Here is a 22,234-nt window from a genome sequence, read left to right on the forward strand (position 1 = left end):
TCCATATGGATTTTCAGTTTTCCCAGCACTATTTATTACAGAGACTTTTTTTTTCCAACATAGGGTTTTGGCACCTTGGTCTAGTATGAGATAACTGTATTTATATGGAATTGTCTCTGTGTCTTGTATTTTATTCCATTTATTTTCATGCCTATTTTGGAGCTAGTACCATGCTGCTTTTGTTACCATAGCTTTGTAGTTTAATTTGAAGTCTGGTGTTGTGATGCTTCTTGCTTCACATTTTTTTTTTTTTTACTAAGGATTCTTGGACCTTCCTGGGCTTCATATTTTTTCAAATGAATTTTATGACATTATTTTCTATTTCTATGAGAAATGTCATTGGAATTTTGATGAGAATCGCAGTGAATCTACACGGCACTTTGGGTAGTAGGGCCATGTTGACAATATTAATTCTCCCTACCCAAGAACATGGGAGGTCTTTCCATCTTCTTAGGTCTTCCCTGTCTCTCTTCAGTGTTCTGTAGTTTTCATTGTAGTGGTCCTTCACCTCTTTTGTTAGAATGATTCCCAAATATTTTATTTTATTTTATTTTTTATTGGAGTATTGTGAATGGAATAGTTTTCCTGATTTTTCAGCAGATTCATTCTTGGAGTAGAGGAATGTGATTGATTTATGGGTATTGATTTTTGTATCCTGCTACTTGGCTGAATTCATTTGTGAGTTCTAGATGTTTTCTGGTGGAGGTTTTGGGGTCTTCTAAACATGATAGGATCATGTTATCGGTAAATAGAGATTGTTCTAGCTCATCTTTCTATTCATATCCCTTTAATTTCCTTCTCTTGCTTAATTGCTCAGGCTAGATTTTCAGGACTATGTTAAATAGGAGTAATGACAGTGGGCATCCCTGTCTGGTTTCTGCATGTTTTTAGATGAAATGATTTACTTTTCCTCCTTTCAGAATGATGTTGGGCTTGGGTTTGTTGTACACGGCCTTTACAATGTTGAGGTATGTTCCAACTATCCCTAGTTTTTCTCGTCTTTTGAACATGCATTGGTGCTGTATTTTTTCAAATGCCTTTTCTGCGTTTATTGAGAAAAATCATGAGATTCTTGTCTTTAAGACTCTTTATGTTCTTTATTGATTTTCATGTGTTGAATGGACCTTGCATTCCTGGGATGAACACTCTTTGATCACGAAGCATTACCTTTTTAATGTGTTATTTTATGTGGTTTGCCAGTTATTTTATTAAGAATTATTGCCTGTATGTTCATCAAGGGTATTTCTGAAGATTTTTTTCCTTGATGTGTCTTTGTCTGGTTTTGGTATCAGGACAACCCTCGCTTCATAGAATGATTTTGGAATAGTTCCCTTCTTTTCTAGTTCAAGGAATAATTTCAGGAGGATTTGTATTAGTTCTTTCTAAGTGTCTGTTCGAATTTGGCTAAAAAAAAGTAATCTTTTCTTGGGCTTTTTTTTTTTTTTTTTTTTTTTAGTAGACTTGATGGCTTCTTCAATTTCATTCCTTGAAATAGAAATGCGTTGAAGGTACAATGTTGGCTATTGCATTACGAATTATCATTCAAGTGAAGCAGTTATTTATATGATCAGATTTGACATTAGAGCTGTTCATAGTATACCATGTCTAGATGGAGAAAATCTTGTTGAATCTTATGGGAGGCCATCCTTGCATGTGATTGAGTTACCTCCCCGGCTGGGTGGGAGGCGCTCAGACACTAGGTGTTAGAGCTTTCCCCACCCTTCTTGGGTCGGAGGGCTTGTCCGTGTGGAGGCATGCCTCACCACTGCCCTCGAAGATCCAGTCATCTCACCTGACCTTGGAACACTGCCCCCCACTTGATCTTCACTGGATGGGATTTTCCCCAGAATTTTTTGTTCCCCAATAAAAGTCCTCTCCCTGGCCTGCTCTCTTGCTCTTGCTAGCCTCTTGAGTAAACCTTGCTACTTCCCTGGGTAGCTTGAGGCTGGGGGTTCAAGGAGCCATCCTGGAGCTGGTTTAAAGGTAATTGGAGTCTGTGTCTTTAATTTAAACTCCCTTAGGATTTTCCCACGTGGCCTAGCCATTCATACCGTCTGCACTGGCCTCGGACTAAAGAATCTTGCCTGTGGATCTTTCCTGAGTTGCAGGGGCACAGGGGCCAAACTACCAGGAATTTCTGAATTGTCAGCTCAGGAGCCTGCATCTGACTGATAGAGGGTTCAATGTGGTGAGTTGGGTGCTTCTATTGATTGCAGTAGTTCCTTATGCAGGCTTTGGAGTGTCCCTAAATTACTTGTGGGTCACTATGTACTTGTTCCCTTCAGTTGGATCATATTCAGACCAGTGAAGCTCCCGATGGCGGTCTGTGAGTGCTAGAGTTCTGGTTTTGGTTTTTCCACAGGTGACCTGTGGTGCAGTAGTCCTCCCCCAGCTAATGCTAGTTTCTGAGTTGTAGTAGTGAAGGGTCTACAGTGGCTCTCCAGGACTCTTTTCATCACTCTCATATTTGGATACCCCAGAAACCTTCACAATGACACTTCTCTGTCTTGGACAGCTTAAAACCAATTGGTACCACCCAATCTGTCAGATGTCTATGCTTGCAGATTAGCATTTCTGTGAGCTGAGCTGACCTCTTTGGCCCACATGCTTCAAATCTAGAAGCAGCTCTGGATTTTGACTTTTTCTTAGTTGATTTTAATTCCAAGGAGGAGCTCTGCTATGCGGTATGACACAAGGATGTAAGCTAGAGTGGGATTGTGGAATTAGATGAAGCTTTTTAAGTGAAAACAAAACAAAGAAGCAAACTCTTGTGTAGAATGTGATTTTTTTTTTTGATTATCTCTGTTGGAGACCCAGTTCTTACAAGTTCAAAGGGGAATCAACATGACGGAAAACAGGGCAAGGACACTGGGCAAGTCCCCTGTAAGTCATGCTTTACTCTTAATTGCCACCATCTACAGACTCAAGAATAGCAAATTGTAGGAAGTTTACATAGAGTATCAGAGTATCAGGACAACTCAGAATACAAACATCAGTTGGGTATGAAGCAATCTTTTTCCTTAGTGTCCATAAGTCAAGTTTGAATTTAGAGGAAGTTTTAGCAGGCTGACAGCCCAGGATGATCTCTGTTCCTAATTAGCAGAGTAAGTGATTTTGACACTTCATTAAATATCTTTGAACTTTAGTTTTCTAACAGTAGATGAGAAATACATACCCATACCATGTAATACATTACCATGTAAGCACATCTGCACTGATAGAACTGTTATACATTTATATATAAATATATAACAATATGTGTGTATGTGATATATATATATATTAATTAATATATATATATATTATTGGTGAGGTCATAGGCAAGAAAATGTTTAATTAGCATCTGAGTCAACTATAAGAAAATAAACAAAAAGAAAGGAGGCATTTTATGGCAAAACAATACAATACAATAATACTCCTTGGGCATTGAGCCACAAATAGGGCATCCGTAGTCTCGGACGCGTATTGTGGTAAATGTCCCCATGCTCTCCAAATTTCCAACTCAGCTCCAGATTCTTCCCCATCACACCTCCCCCACACTGGAACTGCTCCCTGGAGTCTTCATCTAGCTCTCTACTTTCCTACCCAAGTGTCCTTAGGAGAGTGAGTGTGCCTGTCTGTTGCTTGTCTGCCACACACTACACAGAGTAAAATGGAGAAAACTATCCATGCACCTTTTAGGGCTTATAGAAAGATTAAAGGACACAAAACAATTTACAAAATACCCCAAAATACCCGGTACCAATATGTGATCGATAAAAATCCAAGAGTAAAATTTCTTTGCAGACATCTGCTTCCTGCTATTCTACTCTAAAGAAAATCAGTTCTCTTCAGTGATTGCCTGCAGCAGAAGTGCCTGGGCAGCTTCCTGATGGTTTCACACACAGGGAATGTAAGGAGGAGGAATTGTGGGGGGGTAGCCACGGAGGCCTGTTGGTACATATTTCAGATACAGGGAGTACATCAGGGAGGGGCAGAAATTCTTTTAACATTCTAGTGTGTTCATGCTAATCACCAGACAACAAACACCTCCACATGGACAACGTACCTGATTGTAGCCCTTTTAGGGGACAGATTCTCAGATATCCACCCTTCCAGGACAAAGGGATTTGCAATTATACCACAGGCTGCATTTCATCACCAAACTTTTTTTTTTTTTATTTTGAGCAGGTCATAGCCTATTCAACTGTGACTAGAGCCTAGCATTGCTCTAGAAAAATTATTGATTTTTTTAAAAAAATTATAGAAATTATCGATGTAAAATATGGAATTTAGAAATCAGACAAGTAGAAAGTAGAAGGCTCTTCTAAATCCCATTTTCTAGAATCAGTGAATATCATATTTGTTTTTAAATTTATTTATTATTCATTTATTTTTGTGTTGCTGGGTAGTGAGCCCAGAGCTTTATGCTTGCTAGGGGAGCACAGCATCACCGAGTGACAGCCACAGACTAAAGCTGGTTTTTGTTTGTAATATATTTTAAATATATATACATATATTTTTTTCTGTACTTTAATCTCATCTCCATGAGCACTGTTACCAATGGTATCCTGGCTTTTAGGAGGATTCTTGTGAAGTGTCCATATTTGAATCACGATTGAGTAGACATGTCTTGGATTTGTTGCCCTTGATTACCTTGAAGAAGAAAGTAAGAAGTTGAGATGCAGCTGGCCACACATTTCTCTCTTCACCCACAGGGTCTCCTCCCCATGAACCTCATCTCTTTTCTCACTCCTACTTATCTCCTATAACCATTCCTGTGGTTGGAGTCACCTTTTCCCACTTGCTTAGGACTAGAAAATCAGCTAGTCACTTTATCCAGCATGAACACAGGTGGTATCAGGAAACAGCACAAGAGACAAGAGCTGGTGGACCCCATGGCAAAGCTGAGGGGAGGTTTTCATTGGGCAGAAGGGAGGGAGGAAGTTACAAAAGGCTTTCCTAGTGCAACTGGTGGGAGGAATATTTGACTGATGGTCCTGAGGATCAGAGAGATCTCAGCAGGTGTGCTTCAACAGGTCATTTGCACATATCAGTGGCTTGAACAGGTCAGCCTTTTTATTTTATTTCTTTGCTGTCCAGAATCAGCCTTTTGCAGTGTTCCATGACTTGCACATGAATGTGTGCATTAGTGTGACAAAGAGCACAGACACTGTCATCTACCATTTCTCTAAAGGGGCAGCATTGGTAACCTAGATCTCTTAGGGGTTTTGTTGGTGACCTGTTATGTTAGAAAATATTTCCCCACTTTATAGGTGGTGACAGAGAAGTGCCTCGTGTTTTAAATCTTTAGTCAATTAGAAAATCACAGAGCCAGAAGTTGAAACAAATCTTCCTTAATCTAATCCAAATCTTTCATTAAATTATTTCCTTCCTTTGGTTAATTCAACATATCTTCATTATTCAGTTTAAGGAAGAATGAATTTTTAAAGTCTCTGAATTTACTTTATTTATTACGTTTAAAAATATAATTAGCTTTTAAAAATGATGTTCATATGTCCTAATCGGCAGAGCTTAGTTTTTCTTCCCACATGTTGAACATTCTAACAGCATAGAGAGTTTATTTTCCCAAAAGTACAACATAAATATATATATATATATATATATATATATATATATATATATATATATATACTTGTTTTGGAAGAATGATATTCCCATAGCACACCCACCTTGATGTAACTGTGGAATACAGATCTCAGCTGCCACTTATCTGCATTCAAGGTCAGTTCAAAACAGAAGAGATTAAGTTTATCTCCTTCTTCACAGTTGATATAGGTCAGCCTTCCATACACCACCACTTCCATCTTCCCTGTATCATCTTGTATTTCATAATAAGTGCAATCTTCCCTCACATTTTTCTGCAAAAGATTATGAACACTCATCTTCTGAGAAATGTATCAGGAATTCTTACGTATTTGACAAATATAGGCTATAAATGAAAATGTTTATCTCTGGCAAGGTAAATAGATCTGAAGTTTCTGAATTGCAGGTAACAAAAACTTAAGGTATTTTCCACCGAACATCTCTCAGGCTTTCCTGATTTAATGTCTACATCTGTAAGGTTGTTCTAGAAAACCTTATCTTCCTAATCTTTACTGTTTCCCCATAGGCATAGTGGATTACCTGTATAGGTTTCTTTGATAACCTCCACAAGAAAAGAGAAGAAAGTTCATTTAAGGCTCCCTGGGTGAGGCTGAGGGAAACTATTACATTTCCTCATTAAGTAGATTGTTATCTCAATATAGAATTTATTGTTTGTCTTCTTCATTGACTTGCTCTTCTCCAAATATTAAATCCAGGTCATCTAGCCCCAATGTTTTTGGTCATACCTCACTATATTTATTAGTTCTACAGCCACATATATTTGCACTATTGTTTAAATTGAGTCTACAGAAAACATCCCAGGTAAAAGAAAAAGGTTGAGCTCAGAGGGTTACAAGCTCAAGGCCAGCCCTAGTCAACTTGGTGAGGCCCTGTCTAAGAAGATAGATGATTGTCAGATAGACAGACAGGCAGGCAGACAGGTCTAGGAACGTAGCTCCGTGACTGATTACCTCTGGTTTAAATCTTCACTACCAAAGAGAACAACAACAAAAACAGACCATCCTCAAAGACATACATAGCAGATTGACACACTTCCAACAAGCAGTTATCTCAGCTAAGGGTACTAAGTTGCACGGTGTATCGGGACTGAAAGACCCTAAGTCTAAGAATTCACCAAGCTTCTTTGCCAATTGAGGGGTCTCTGATTGAGACTATAGGTCTCTGATCTTTCAGCTTCTATGCTTCTCTTATAATTTAATGCAGAGGTCAGTTGCTCAATCATCTCTGGATGAAAAGTAATGAATGGGAAAAGGTGAGAGCGTTTTAAAGGGACAAGAGTCCAGCTGATCAGAATCTGAGGTCACTGTTAAATGTCACCACATCCTGGGGCAGAGTCATCTGTTTGGTTTCTTATTATGTTTAGCACAACCAGATCCAGATTTGGGAGGTCAACTCTTTATTTACAATTAAGTTGCCATTGATACCGATGGGGAAACCTCAAGCAAAATCCTAAGGATACATGGGTTGAGATGAACTAAACGGTGTTATAGACCAGAATAGCTGTTAAAATGCCAAAGATTCTTGGTGACTCTCTTTCTGAAGAACTCTCCTGGTGAGATCCTGTAAAGACAACTGTTCTGAAACTTACTATGCCATACTCTGATGATGAAGTCTCCACTTCCCAATCCCTGATCAGTCAGGCCTTGATTTCCTCTGTTCAGTAAATTGACTTAACAAGTTAAGACTCTTAAAATCTGGGCTTGCAGAAGAAATTTTATGAAACAGTGCTGTGGCTTACCTTATACACCGTGTACACCCCATTCACGTATTTTGTTGTGCTTCTTGAGCAAAGATACTCAATTTTAGGAGTTGCATTAGCATTTTTAATCAGTGTCTTTGAGATCTCCATCTTTCTGTCTGCGCTCACGTGAGACACAGTTGAAGCACTGTATACCTCCAGGAACCCGTTGCGGCCAATGTAATCGGATATGGCAATAACTGTCTTTGGGATGAATTTGTCCTTCAAGTTGATGTCGAAAACTTTCACTCGGAAGAATTCGCTCTCGGTGGCCACTGTAGCATGAAACATCTTCTTCCCGCCTTCTTTGAACTCATAAGTAAATGGTTCTGTTACTTTCAACACCACTACTTCTTTGGGGCCCTTCTGGTGACCACATTCTTCAGAGGCTTCTTTAGGTACAGTTTTCAATCTTGGATTCTACTTAGGAAATACACAGCACAAACAGGCACTGTTAAGATAGGGTGTCTTGGGTCACTATCTAGTGAGAGCTGACTCAGTGTTGATTCTCAAGGCACATCAAGAAGATTCTGAAGGTTGATCCTCAAGAAAACAGTACTCGGGCAGAACTGGGGGGAAATCTAGACAACACTAGCATAAATAGTATAATTTAGGTGGTGGAATAAATAAGATGATTTAGGTAGTCATTTCACTATCCTCACAGATTCATAAACTAGTGTCCAATTTAACTCATTATGGAAGACGGAAGGGTAAGTGTTCACTAACAATCATATATATCACTTCAATGAAGTGGAGTATTGTGTGAATGAGAATTCAAATGTAGGATGGGATCTCAAAATGGACTCCATAAAATGAGCAGCTGAACTGAACAAATGTGGGAGAAGCTCTTGCAAGTTTGTAAATCTCTGTCATTCTAGTGTGGGAACAGAAAACTCTTACCGTGGGTAAGCCACTGCTGAAAGATGTCACAGTCTTCTGAGGAGTCTGCAGACTGGCAGATGGTGTTGCTGGCCACACTTGTGGATTCTGGGTTATGGTGGATGGTTCTGTGGGATGGATCTGAGGAGTTTGGATTCTACTGGAGGATGCTGGAGATGGGTGAGGACCCTGGATCCCTCTGGAGGACGTTGGAGGAAAATGAGGAGTCTGGATTCCGCCTGATGGATCTTCGGGACACATGTGAGGGGTCTGGAACTCACCGGGTGATGTCCAAGGTAAGTGTGGGGTGGGGATTCTGCCATCTGGTGCTGCCGGAGGCATCTGAGGAGTCTGGATTCCGCCTGATGGATTGGGGGGAGACAGAGGAGAGGTCTGGACTCCGCTGGGTAATGTTAGAAGTAAGTGAAAGGTGTTAGTTCTGCCAGATGGGGCTGTCAGAGGCTTCTGAGGAGCGTGGACACTTCTGGGTGGTGCTGTTGGAGGCTTCTGAGGAGTGTGGACACTGCTGGGTGGCACTGTTGGAGGCTTCTGAGAAGTGTGGACACTGCTGGGTGACAATGTTGGAGGCTTCTGAAAAGTGTGGACACTGCTGGGTGGTGCTGTTGGAGGCTTCTGAGGAGTGTGGACATTGCTGGGTGGTGCTGTTGGAGGCTTCTGAGGAGTGTGGACACTGCTGGGTGGTGCTGTTGGAGGCTTCTGAGGAGTGTGGACACTGCTGGGTGGTGCTGTTGGAGGCTTCTGAGGAATGTGGACACTGCTGGATGGTGCTGTTGGAGGCTTCTGAAGAGTGTGGACACTGCTGGGTGGTGCTGTTGGGGGATTCTGAGGAGCGTGGACACTGCTGGGTGGTGCTGTTGGAGGCTTCTGAGGAATGTGGACACTGCTGGGTGGTGCTGTTGGAGGCTTCTGAGGAATGTGGACACTGCTGCATGGTGCTGTTGGAGGCTTCTGAAGAGTGTGGACACTGCTGGGTGGTGCTGTTGGGGGCTTCTGAGGAATGTGGACACTGATGGTTGGTGCTGTTGGAGGCTTCTGAGGAGTGTGGACACTGCTGGGTGGTGCTGTTGGGGGCTTCTGAGGAATGTGGACACTGATGGTTGGTGCTGTTGGAGGCTTCTGAGGAGTGTGGACACTGCTGGGTGACACTGTTGGAGGCATCTGAGAAGTGTGGACACCGCTGAGTGGTGCTGTTGGGGGCTTCTGAGTAGCGTGGACACCGCTGGGTGGTGCTGTTGGAGGCTTCTGAGGAGTGTGGACACTGCTGGGTGGTGCTGTTGGGGGCTTCTGAGGAGTGTGGACACTGCTGGGTGGTGCTGTTGGAGGCTTCTGAGGAGCGTGGACACTGCTGGGTGGTGCTGTTGGGGGCTTCTGAGGAGTGTGGACACTGCTGGGTGGTGCTGTTGGAGGCTTCTGAGGAGCGTGGACACTGCTGGGTGGTGCTGTTGGGGGATTCTGAGGAGTGTGGACACTGCTGGATGACACTGTTGGAGGCATCTGATGAGTGTGGATAATATACTCAGGTGGTTTTACGACAGTTTCTGACAGTTGTGGAAGTTGACGCTGTCCCTGAGATTCCTGGACCTTCACGTTATTTGTTTTGCTATTTGTGGCTTCCATTTCCTGAAGGAAAACAGGTTTCTTTACTTTGTTGTAGTTGTTGTTGTTTAATGGTTTTAAAATCAAATGAAATTCATCTTTTATTCTCATTTGTTTTCCTCTTTAAATAGGACTTTGACCCTGCAAATTTTATTCTGGGTCACAGTAGGAATCATAGCATACATTCAGATACTTCCAACACATTGCCTCCTCCTTCCACAAACCTCCTTCTAAATGTTAAAATCAGAAAGGACTGCAATTCCATTGCTCTGGGAGGTGATAACTGGTTCTACAGATCCTATAAAACTGATCTAAATCCTTTGATTAGATAAAACTCTTAGGATTATTTCTTGGGGAGAGCAAAACAGCAGATTCACATTTATGGGCATTTCTTAAGTAAGCCTTTCCAATCAAGCAAATACATGCACCAGTCCCTGTCCTGTGCTCTTTGACAAATAAGATAGACAGGTCTCCATCCTTTCAGGTGTCCGATCATAACTCCAACAGGACAGGTCCCTCAAATTCACAGTTCCTCAGGAAGGATCCTGCCACCTCCATAGTGTGAATCAGGAAGCCAGAATCTTTCTGGGTTCCTAGTTGCATTCACAGCAATTCAACATATTACCCAAAGCATTATCTTTAGCTACATGGTTAGACAATTTCAAGTAGTAACGGGAAATCTCTCTAAAATCATATGCCATGACAATCTTCAACTACACTAATGGAAGTTCATTACACATCATCATAATTGGGTCAGCACAACACACTACTGACCAGTTTTTTTTTTTAACTGTTTTGTAGTTGTAGATGGACAGCATGCCTTTATTTTGTTTATTTTTTGTGGTATCAAGTGCCTCACACGTGCAAGGCTACAGCCCCAGTCCCCTGACCAGTTTTGACAGGACTGACAGCATTCAGTAATCTGACTTTTAAAGTGCCAGTTGTGTATATGTGTGAAAGAACTGCTGAGAGGGCCCTCACCTGGAGTAGAGCCCCTTAGAACAGCTTCTAAGCACCACGGGCACTTGTGCCACAGTAACAAACCCCAAGCCTAGCACTTAACATAAAAGGGTTTAAAAATAAACTTGAGACATTTTAACATCTTCACACCTACCCTGCAGTCCATCTATGTTCATTAAACATTCGAGTTTTACAGCTGAAAGATGGCTGGATTTAAATCCTGTGTGACCTGTCTGATTTCACCCATCTCTATTTTCTCATGTGTGCAATAAGACTAACAAGACCGTTTTCATATGGTATTATAAAGAAGAAATGAGATGATGTACATGAACCTGGGTTCTGCATTTGCTGCCAGCTGACTTGATCAAGCACAGTTTTTAGGGTTATGTTTGGGTTAAAAAAAAAACCTCTTTTTTTTTGTTGTTTTTGTTTTTGTTTTCTCTAAGGGAGGAAATTTCAGAACAAAGTCAGTAGCCTTTGAATTGAATTTTGTTTATTAACTAAAACTTTCCATTAAGGAAATGCACATTTTTTTTTCCTGACACCTGTTCTCCAGGCTCCTAAAAAGAAAAACAAACAAAAAAAGCAGATTTCTTTAACCTTTCAGGAAAGATTATTGTGGGAAATGTGGGTTCTGGGAACTAACAACAATACTAACAACAGAGGCTGGGCATGGTGGTGCGCTCCTATAAGGAGGAGGCTGAGGCAGGAGGATCACAAGTTCAAAGCCAGCCTCAGCTACTTAATGAGGCCCTAAGCAACTTATCAAGACCCTCTCTCAAGATCAAACATAAAGAGGACTGGGGATTTGGCTCACTGGTTAAGTTCAATCCCTCCTGCCCATAAATAAATGAATAAGTAAATACAACAGAAAATCAAGCCAAAAATCGATAGTCTCTCTGTATAGGAAGTCTGTCTTCAACATCAGCATATGGCTTGGTGGTGAGGCTGGACCCTAAGTCGAAGTGCAGCGTGGGTGTTGAGTTAGAAACCAGAGTGCAGAAGAGTGACTTAACTTGTGCTCTTACCTGCCCCTCCTGAAAACTTGAAGAAATTGTTCCTTGCTTATTCACCAACGGTACAGACTTCTTGATCTTGGGTCGCTGGTAACCACAGGAATCCCATAAAGGCAGGGGGGAAAAAAAGGCAAAACAAAAAGCAGAGTTTGATGGAGTTGATATTACAGGGGTGAATCACTTTTCCACCTCTGTCTTTTCTCCCCTCTGGCAGAGCTGACTACAATGTGAGTTTATCATCTAGTAGAGAAGAAAGACATCTATTTTTTTTAACAGTAGGATAAAAGCACAGAAAAGCTTAGGGTCAATGTCTGCTCTTTTGCATAGGGGGTCTTTCCATGAGGAATTATTTGAGGAATGCATTATTGCTGGCACGGGATGGGTAATAAGGAATTCCAAAGCAGGGACAGGGTATGGGTCAAAAGACGTGGCAAGCAGTAGCACAGGTGTCTGAAAATTAATTCAGAAGTTTGGTCAGTAAGCAAAGATAAAGGGTTGAAAAGAAATTGGAATCTAGAGTGAACATACGTGTAGTCATGCATCCTTATCTGTCTGGCCAACCCCCTATCCATACCCATCTCTCCTGGACCAACACATGAACACAACACTGTGGAGATCAGAAATTGTTTCATCAATGTATGCCTTGTAAATAGCACTGAGATTTTGATCTATGCATTTGGTAAATCAATATGGGATTTAATTGTAGGAGGAAATGGGGTACAGTAAGGGATTAGGAAAAGCTCTTTCAATGTTCCAATGACCCCTGAAATATGGTGTGGGGAGGGACAAGTATTAGGAGCAGGAAGAGGTACCTTGATTGGAGGACTATTGGATGGTTCTGGTGGAGGCCCCTGAGGAGTCTGGGGACAGACCGCAGTTTGTTCTTCGTTGGTGGCTGAAGGTTCCATAAATCGACCCTGTTCTGGGGGAAGCTGTGTTCTCTCAGGGTTTTCAGATTTTTTCATTTTGTTTTCTTGAGAGACTTTTAGTCTTTCTTTTTTCTTGACAGAGGTAGGTTTTCCTTTTTGGTGCTGCGAATTGAACCAGGGCCTTAATCATGCTGATTAGGTGCTCGACCTCTAAGCCACACTCCCAGCCTTTGGTAATGGGGTTTAATGTCAGTTGAAGCAGAGCATCTTTAGGCAAGAAAGTCTGTATTTATAAGCAGATTCTAATTATGCTAATACCCTTGGGAACTCCAGGGAGTCAGTCCATCCTCTAAAAAGATGGCCAGAAGGTAAGCACTGGCCATACATGACTGCTTCACAGAAAGAGGAAAAGTAATTTCTGCATGTCACCCTGTACTCACCTCTGGTGATGGGAGAGCAGGAGGCTTGGATTTGAAACAGCTAAATTGGGACTCAGTGTCTCTCAATAGGCTTTAGCAAGCCATTGTCCCAAACTGATTGCTATTTTAGTGCATATCTTAGAAAAGTGTGATGATTTTCTGTTTCTGCCCTAGGGGGTCATATTACCTAAGTTCAAGTGCACAGAAGTACTGAAAGAAAACGGGAGACCAATAGGTATGAGTTTGCAGGCTCAGAACCTCGTTTTCACTACGTTCTTGAACTATACAGAGACTGGAGGGTAGATTAAAAGGCAAGAAGTGGAAGATCAGGAGTGGATGCTTTTCAGTGGGGGCTCAGCCGTCCTACCTTCGAGGAAGGTATCTCCTCCTCTGACTCTGGTTCCGAATCTGTATTTGTTGTGGACCTGGACTGGGCAGTAGGAGATTCATCCTGCTCCACTTTTTTCCCTGTAGATTTTTTTTCCCCTGTGGGTTTTCTTCCCACTTTGGATTTCCTTTTAACTGATGAAGTAAAAGACAGCACAATAAACCGGGGCTCCTGGGTGAAGTCAGTGGACGCAGTCTCCTCTCTGTTTCCTCTCTGCTCCTGCTTTTGTGTCTGACTGTGGGCGTCCACCTCTAGCCCATCAGCTCAGCCTGGCAGAAGCCACCCAGGCCCAGCCTGTCCCTCAGCGGTTTCCTTACCCTTCCTGTGTGCAGTGAGCACAGACTTCCTGTCCCGGGGACTCCCAGGGACCTCTGTCAATCCCTTTCCTAACCCTCTTATTGTACATTTGCCTCATAAGCTTCTACACTGTACATGATGTTAAGGAGAGGTCATCTTTGTAGAACATTCCTCCAAATTGGAGAAAATAGAGAAGGAAATGTCTTCTCTTTTGCAGCACGAAAAAGTGGTGGTATTGGAGTTTGAGTTCTTACGTGGTTTTTAAACCCAGTATTTCATAAGAGGGAATGTCTTCACATCGCCGAAAGGCAGATTTTTAATTAAAGAGTGCTTCATTTTTTGTTTCCAGAGAAGATATTAATGATGAACTAGTATCCTAATAAAGCAATAATAATAATTGATTTAAATATTTTTAAAATGCACACTTTTTTCCCCCAATTTTATTTTATTATTTTCCAATGTAATGTATTGGAAACACTAGTCTCTCAATGAGTCCTTCTGACTATTTTCTTCATCTCCACCCTCAAAAGACATAACCCCTTTGCCAAAAAAAACCCATCAGAACCCTTGACTGGAAAGGAATTCCTAAGTGGTCAAATTGTTGGCATCTCAAGAACCATGATTGCTATGGCAACTGAGGTTTTGACTTGGGAAAGGACGTATCAACTGTGAGCAAGTCAGGGCTCTAGTCAGGACTGGGGAAGGTAGGTGCAGAAAGGATGGGAGGGGTGCCTCCTGGTTACCTTTCAGCCTCTGAGTTTTAAGAGTTTCCACGAGTTCTGCAAGTGCCGGAATGTCTTTGCAGAGTGTGATCAGTTTTCCCAGCCCAGCATCTCTGTGGAACTTCTCTTCCATCAAGTCAGCAATCCTAATTCTGTCATAATCTTCTTGCATTTTTTTAGTCAATTTTAAGTCTTTGGCCAATAAGGACTTAATCAATCTAAATTCATAATCCTCAATGGTCTCTAGCCCCACCAGCAGGACAATTTTCTTGTATTCGTTCACCATCTCTCAAGTTATGGCTGAGCCTACGAGACAGAAACAGCATAGAGTCTGACACGTGCAAACGGACACTTTCAAAAATGGCTTATGTGTATGTGAGTGACTGCCCCCTGTCCAAGTGCCGTGCAGAGGTGTGTGTGCGATGAAGAGGCCTGGGTTACCAGAGGTGCCGCTGTGGAGGTGGGGGGAGGAATGCTGCAGTACACGTTTCTAAGAAGTTCTTCCCTCTGAGTGATGAGAGCTGAGTGGATTCACTGGTGGGTGGTGAAGGGGTCTGGAAACAGGCTGGGGGGGTGCAGTGTCAGCGCCCCTGGCTCCCCTGCCGTTCTTTCTTGGACCTGGGCCCATCCCTGGGTGTATCTTGCTCCTGACTCTCTGCTCACCTGTTAGGAATGAAGTGGCTGCTGGGCCAATGGCCTCGACCTTCCCCCGCCCCCAGGAGTGACTGTCTGCTGCTGCACCCCCCTTCCAGGCTCAGGCACTGACCCTGTCCACTTGGCTCTTTTCTACCCAGCTCTCATTAGTACTGCGTCTGTCCTGGTGTGGGAGCATGCATTCTGTGTCCTCTGCCCCCATTTCTGTCACTTGGCTGAACATCTATCTGCTTTCTGGTGTAGGGTCACAGTATTTATTGGTAGAAAAATTTCAACAGTTGCTTGATTTTTCTTCTTTCAGCCTTAATTTCCTTAATTAGGTTTTTCATGGAGTCCATTTTCTCTCTAGGATCCACAGCACACTACTGCTGAAAATTTTTAATCGTGTAAGAAACATTCCTGACTCCTTAAAGGATCCTGGAAGGCCCTGAGTGACCTCCTGTTTTTCATTTCTGTTTTGCTCTTCATATCCCTCATGTCACACGCTTCTGATATACACAACACACTCTTGTCTTTTCATGCTTTATGACTTTGCTACTTCCCTTTCATGGCCTGAAAAGCCATTTCTGTATTTCTTTTTCTGATTACCTCCCACTACAACCTTTAAGTGTGAACTGAGGTTTTGTCCTCTGGAATCCCTAGAACTCCCACGTGGACAAGAGTCACACTTCTGAACCTAGGTAGCTTTTGTGCTCTACCCTGGTGACACCGGTACATGCTATGGATTCCAGTTTTCTGCTTACTTTACAAGTGTTTTCAGTTTAGGAATCATTTCTTTGTACACCTTTTGGATAAATGGAATGTTCAAATTTCTGTGGCTGTTAATTGCTTCTTCCTTGAGGGAACAGGAACATCCTCAGATTGAATATTGCATAACCCAAATATCTATTGCATAACCCAAATACCTTTAAAATAGAAAGTTTTGAGAGTGTGGCAACACAATTTGTTTGTAAAATATAACCATATGTGAGATGATAGGTGGCTATGTGTAATCCTTATTCTTCTGAAATCTGAACACTCTTGTTTGTGTTGTTGTTGAAATATTATTGCTTTTGGTAATGAGGTAAAGATACAGATTCTCAGTGGAGCTTGTAGTAGTACAATGTATAGAACAGATGTTTCAAATAAAGCCTTCTGTGAACTTCAAAAACTAAATTTCAAAATATATCTAGCCCCCTCAGTACAGAAGAAGGTGCTCTAACCTGGCTTGAGTGAAAAAAATAATTTTGGAAGTGTAATTTTAACCTACAAAAATGATATTTCAGCAGGAAAGCCTCGACAACTACTCTGTTTTTCTCAAGGCCTAGGTAGTTTTGAAAGACAAAAACCCACATGGAAATATCTATTGAAAGAAGTAGTCAATAAGAAAATAATAGATTAAGAAATACTTCAGGCCAAAAGATCAGGAGAATGAAAACAAACTTGATTAAGTATGACTATGTCTTAAAAATAAAGATATGATTGAAGAGGAAAACATAGAGGAAGCCCATCATCAGGGCGAAAGTAGGAGAGGTACAGAAAATAAGGATTTCTTGATGTATTTTTCATAAAGCATAAGATAGAACAATAAGTTAAAAACAAAGACAATAAAGAAGTGTCATAGATTGAAGTAAAGATAGAAAAAAACAAGACAAAATACTTTGTACCAGCATATACATAAAGGACCTAATCAGTTAGGTGACTTTGTGTTTTTGTCAAAATTAATTGAAGACGTCTACGTAAGTGTCATTAAAAAAACATCACTGAAATGTGGAAAAAACAGACATCGTTATCAGATACCACCTAATAATAAAACATTCAACTCCTAGGAAACCCAGCAGTTTTAATTATGGATGTTTCTAATAACAGTTATAATGACTTTTTGGTCCTCCTGGTACCATAAATATATTTTTCTCCATATATACACACACACAGAGACACAGATGTATACATCATTACATATATGTAGCTATCTGTGTGTAGCTACACATATATGGATTTCAAGGAACCACAAGAAAAAGTGACAATTTTTTAGTTGGTATGGCAGATCTCCATATCTTTTGGCCTGAAGTATTTCTTAATCTATGAATTTTCTCAATTCCTGAATGAACAAAGTTAAAAAAGTGTGTAAATATTTAGATTATCTGAGTAACATACCTGATGTACTTAACAATATTTTTCTATATATAAAAAATCTGATATCAACAACTAAAATCTCATAATCTATTCAAGTGCACATGAAATATTGAAATTGGCTCTACAGAAAGTCCTTTAATATACAAGACTTCTTTCTACTTGACTTCCCTTCTTCTCTCGTACTTGAATTTCCTTCTTTTTCTCTACCTCTGAACACCAAAACCTATGTATATGTATGATAATGAATTTTCAGGCTGGCAGAGCTATCCAAAAGTGATTGAAATCTGCCACTAGTCCTGTTTTCAAATGGAATTAAAGGAAAGTTAAAAATACTTCTGAAAATATTAAGATCCTATATTTGAATATCTGAGCTTGTGAATCTAAATTTTTCTACGATGCCTTTCCGTTTATTCTCATGTTTTGGAAAATTGGGATAATGCTACACAACACAGCGTCATTCCAGGTGTGTGTTTTTTTTAATCAACATTATTTTATGCTTCTTTTCATGTCTCATTCTTGTCTTTTCCTGAGGCCCCTCACTACAGTCACCAAGTTTTTTATACTCTCTCCAAACAAGAGAACCAAAGTCCTCTTCTGCAATATGAACTCCTGCCAATTCCTCCTCAGAGTTTACAATCCGAAATAGCCAAAATGCACTTTCCCCTTTCCAGGCCCCCCGTGTTGGAGGAATAAAGAGGTCTGTTATCTTTCTAAGTGGATCAGTCTAGCTACTGAAGTTGTCGCCAATTCCAAAGCAGCTGATGCCAGCCCGACTCCCCTCACCCCAGCACCCAGAAGACCCAACACTGATTTCCCCAGCTGACCTTGTGATCTGTGGGAGGTGTCCACAAAATCTTCTCCACGGAAATCCCTGGGGATTTCTTCAACAGTGGTCCAGCTCTTCAGCTCTTCAGTAGTGCAGGGAGCAGGGATTTTTGGTTTGCATTAGAAAAATAGGTGAGATCTCTCAGAGACTGAACGAAAACGGCAGGATCTTGGGTTCTGAAATGCTGAAAAGATGAAGCATTTCCTGAAGAAAACAGGAAAAGTGCCCTGGTGAGTCACTTACTGACAATGCTGGGTGTCTCACTCGCTGGGCTCTCAGCCCAGGGGGAGAGGAAGCAACGTAGTAAACAGAGCAAGATGCCTCTAGGTTTCGATTTCTTCAGCCAGAGAGGCTAAGTGCTATTCCTGTAACATCTCAGTAACCCTGACAAGTTAGAGCAGTAGTTAGATGTTTTTCTTACAAATCTCAATAGATAAGGAAGTCTAGAAATGGAAAATTGGCAGATTGCTTCGCAATACAGCTTCATGTCCAGATGTGTTTTTTACCTAATATTATATCATTTTTTTCAGGTCTCATTCTTGACTTTTCTTGAGGGCCCTCACTACAGTCACCAGGTTTTTTTTAAAATACTATTTCCAAGCAAGAAAACCATATGCTACACAAGACAGCATTTCAGGAACTCCATATCCAGCATTTAGGAACCTCTCTTCCTTTGCATGATGCTAAAAAATCAAAGAGGAAAGGTGCACCTTCCAGTCACTTGCAATGCACCCCTCCTAGTCTTCCCCACAATGAGAAGAAAAGGGAAAGGAGCACCATTAATCTCATCTTCCTGGCATGAACGACGGGGAGTGTTTGGATAGATGAATGAACTGAGTTTCCAGTTCATCCAAAATATTGTTCTCTGACCCTCACTGTATGGACAGGGTAGATTTTTCTACTATCCTTGTCTGTTCAAGCTTCCCTGAAAATCACCATTAGTTATTTTCAGTTGGAAGGCACTGCTCACTACCAATGCTGAAACACCTACCCATATGTGTATCAGAGATTGGGTTATTGTTGTTAATCCAATTAAAAGATACTCATGGGGCTGGGGATGTGGCTCAAGTGGTAGCGCACTCGCCTGGCATGCGTGCCACCTGGGTTCTATCCTCAGCACCACATACAAACAAACATGTTGTGTCCACCAAAAACTAAAAAATAAATATTAAAATTCTCTCTCTCTCTCTGTCTCTAAAAAAAAGAGATACTCATATTTTTTGGCAATTTTATAAGTGGGATGTTTATAGTAGGATGTGTGGTTCTGTATATCTTCTGCATGCAAACTCTCTATTAATCATATTACATATTGCAGATATGTTCTCCCAGTGTTTGGTTTGTATTTGTACTCTAATACCCTGTCTTATTTGTAAAAAAAAAAAAAAAAACTTAGAATTTGCATGCAATTGAATTTAATAAAGTTTTACTTTCTGGCTTGTACTTTTTTTGTGCTTTAAGATATTTTCCCTCCCTCAATGTAATGAGATTTTCCTGTTCTCTGTAAATGATATCACTCATCACATTAGAACTTCAATCTCTCATGCTATGTAATTTTTGTGTGCTTTTGTGAGATACAAACCCAATGTTTGCCTCTCATCTATGGAGATTTCTCATCAGCCCAACACTTGATATTTGGCCTTTCTGTTGGCTGTTACAATACCATGTTTTCACATATATGTGCTTCTATCTTCATGCTATCTATTAATTCACATTCCATGTTGCCTTAATTATTATGGCTTTAATAGACATTGGCTTCTTGTAGAGCTGGGGCTTCCGAAATCATCAGTATGATTTGTCCTTACTCTTTTATATAGGTTTTAGGCTTATCTCAACAAATTATTCAGCAATGTCTTTGAGATTTTTTTTTAAACTGAATAATCTGTACTTTTATACTTCTTTTTCATTAATTCATGGCAAACATACCTAATACTGAAATTCATTTTGATACAATTGTATGAGTATGGAATATGATTTTCTCCAATTCAGTCCCTAGGATTTTCCCTTTCCCACCCATTCCCCCTCCTCCTCTTTCCTTTCCCCTGCTCTACAGATATTTCTTCTATTTATTTATAGTTTTTTTTAAATTAGTGCATTATGGATGGGCATAAGGGTGAAATTCAGTGTGATATATTTATATGTGGACAGAGAAAAATTGAAAAAAATCTGTAATTTTAGAGCAGTCTGAGCAGAAAGTACAGGGTGTTCTCATATACTTCCTTCACACACATGCAAAACTTCTCCCACTATTGACACCTTTACCAAAGGGGTGTGTTTGCAAGGATCTTTGAGGTTTTGTGTGGAGTTTATAGATTAGTGTGAAAAGAATTGTCCTATTCATGTTATTGAGTCTTCAAATTAAAAAAAAAAATCATATATATTCCTATTTATTTGTCTTCTTTGCAATCATCAGTAAAGTTTCATAGTTTTGTCTATAATGGTTTTACATATCTTTTGCTAGATATCCCTAAGTACATCATGATTTTGTACTTTTTATCAATTTGTTTTCTATTGGTATATCTGCAAAATAAAGAAATGCAGATGTTTATGTTGATCTTATGCCTAGAATTATTGATGAAACATTTCTGATATTTTGTATATTATTAGGATATTATATATAAGCAATTTTCTTTTTTATTATTATTATTAGATGTTCAAAAACATTACAAAGCTCTTGACATATCATATTTCATACATTTGATTCAAGTGGATTATGAACTCCCATTTTTACCCTGTATACAGATTGCAGAATCACATCGGTTAGACATCCACGTTTTTACAAACTGCCATACTAGTGTCTGTTGTATTCTGCTGCCCTTCCTGTCCTCTACTATCCCCCCTCCCCTCCCCTCCCATCTTTTCTCTCTACCCCATCTACTGTAATTCATTTCTCCCCCTTGTTTTTTCCCATTCCCCTCACATCCTCTTATGTGTAATTTTGTATAACAATGAGGGTCTCCTTCCATTTCCATGCAATTTCCCTTCTCTCTCCCTTTCCCTCCCACCTCTTGTCCCTGTATAATGTTAATCTTCTTCTCCTGCTCTTCCTCCCTGCTCTATGCCGCAGTCCCGCTGCAGCGTCACCGGGGGGTGACGAACAACTTGAGTACATTGATACAGCAGGAGTGGGAGCCGTTTATTGTAGGACAGGTGGGGTATATATACATTCCACACAGCTTATCTTGATTAACATAATCTAGATACAGCAGTCAACCAATAAGGAATCTCCGCATTTAAGGCTCCCTGGCTTACTTCACAAACCACTCCCTCTGGCAAAATGCCAGGCGCCATCCTGACTTGTTTACAGACCCTAACAGCTCTGTTCTTAGTTGCTCTCCTTATATAAAAGAAGACATTTGGCATTTGTTTTTTTAGGGATTGGCAAGCTTCACTTAGCATAATCTGCTCTAATGCCATCCATTTCCCTGCAAATGCCATGATTTTGTCATTTTTTAGTGTATAAGAAATTTTCAATGTCTTGTTAGCATAAAAATAGAGAAGGAAACTAATGGAATGGAATAAAGAATCCAGAAACTGACACACATGTATACACAACTGATTTTTTATGTTTTCAAATGATATGTATGAAATACATGCACTGTGTTGTATGACAGTAAGCCTCAATAAACCTATTTTAAAAATAACAAGAATGGATGCCGTTCTCTAAGAATTTCAGAGACAGCATACAAACTCTGAAGATTTATTATTTCAGTAATAATGAATATCTCAGTTGGGAGCTTTTGCTTATCTTTTGTCCAAATATCATTTACTGTACTATAGTCATTTTATTTTTCATTGAAAATGACATATACATCTCTCCTTATTTTGAATCTCCTTTACTGGTGTGATCTTATGTCTTTGGATTTCTTATAGGGTGACTCCAATGTTGAGAGATAGAGATTAGATATAAAGAAATGCTGTTACTAGCAAGCCTGGAAAACCTCACTAAAGAGGAACTAGATCGGTTTTAGTTTTTCTTCCACATGAATGTGAGATCACCAAAGGCAAACTACAGGTTACAGACAGAAGAGTTAGCCAACTTGCTGATTCAAAATGCCAGTGTGGAGTCTGCAATCTGAAGACCATTTGTATCTTCCAGAAGTTGAATTACATGCATGTGGCCAAGTCTT

At 40.5% G+C, this 22,234-nt stretch overlaps 1 protein-coding gene across 1 annotated transcript; it reads right to left on the minus strand.

The window, feature by feature from the left end:
- Positions 1-4,436: 4,436 nt before the first annotated feature.
- On the minus strand, positions 4,437-18,351 carry LOC144257390 (uncharacterized). The gene is made up of 9 exons (XM_077803638.1): positions 18,106-18,351; positions 14,534-14,818; positions 13,473-13,627; positions 12,630-12,848; positions 11,830-11,904; positions 8,246-9,865; positions 7,346-7,765; positions 5,673-5,861; positions 4,437-4,635 (listed from the first exon to the last, which is right to left on the minus strand). The coding sequence occupies exons 2-9, from the start codon at positions 14,796-14,798 to the stop codon at positions 4,558-4,560; spliced, it is 3,021 nt and encodes a 1,006-aa protein (XP_077659764.1). The 5' UTR covers positions 14,799-14,818; positions 18,106-18,351; the 3' UTR covers positions 4,437-4,557.
- Positions 18,352-22,234: the final 3,883 nt, after the last annotated feature.

This window comes from Urocitellus parryii, chromosome 11, assembly GCF_045843805.1.
Source record: "Urocitellus parryii isolate mUroPar1 chromosome 11, mUroPar1.hap1, whole genome shotgun sequence".
Taxonomy (NCBI): domain Eukaryota; kingdom Metazoa; phylum Chordata; class Mammalia; order Rodentia; family Sciuridae; genus Urocitellus; species Urocitellus parryii.

Excerpts from the sequence above, each read along its gene's own strand:
- LOC144257390 (XM_077803638.1), bottom strand. The coding sequence starts at position 14,798 with ATGGTGAACGAATACAAGAAAATTGTCCTGCTGGTGGGGCTAGAGACC. Across the intron at positions 12,849-13,472 it reads AGGAGATACCTTCCTCGAAG|CACCAAAAAGGAAAACCTAC; the intron begins GTAGGACGGCTG and ends TTCAATTCGCAG. Across the intron at positions 11,905-12,629 it reads CCAATAGTCCTCCAATCAAG|CGACCCAAGATCAAGAAGTC; the intron begins GTACCTCTTCCT and ends TGTGGTTACCAG.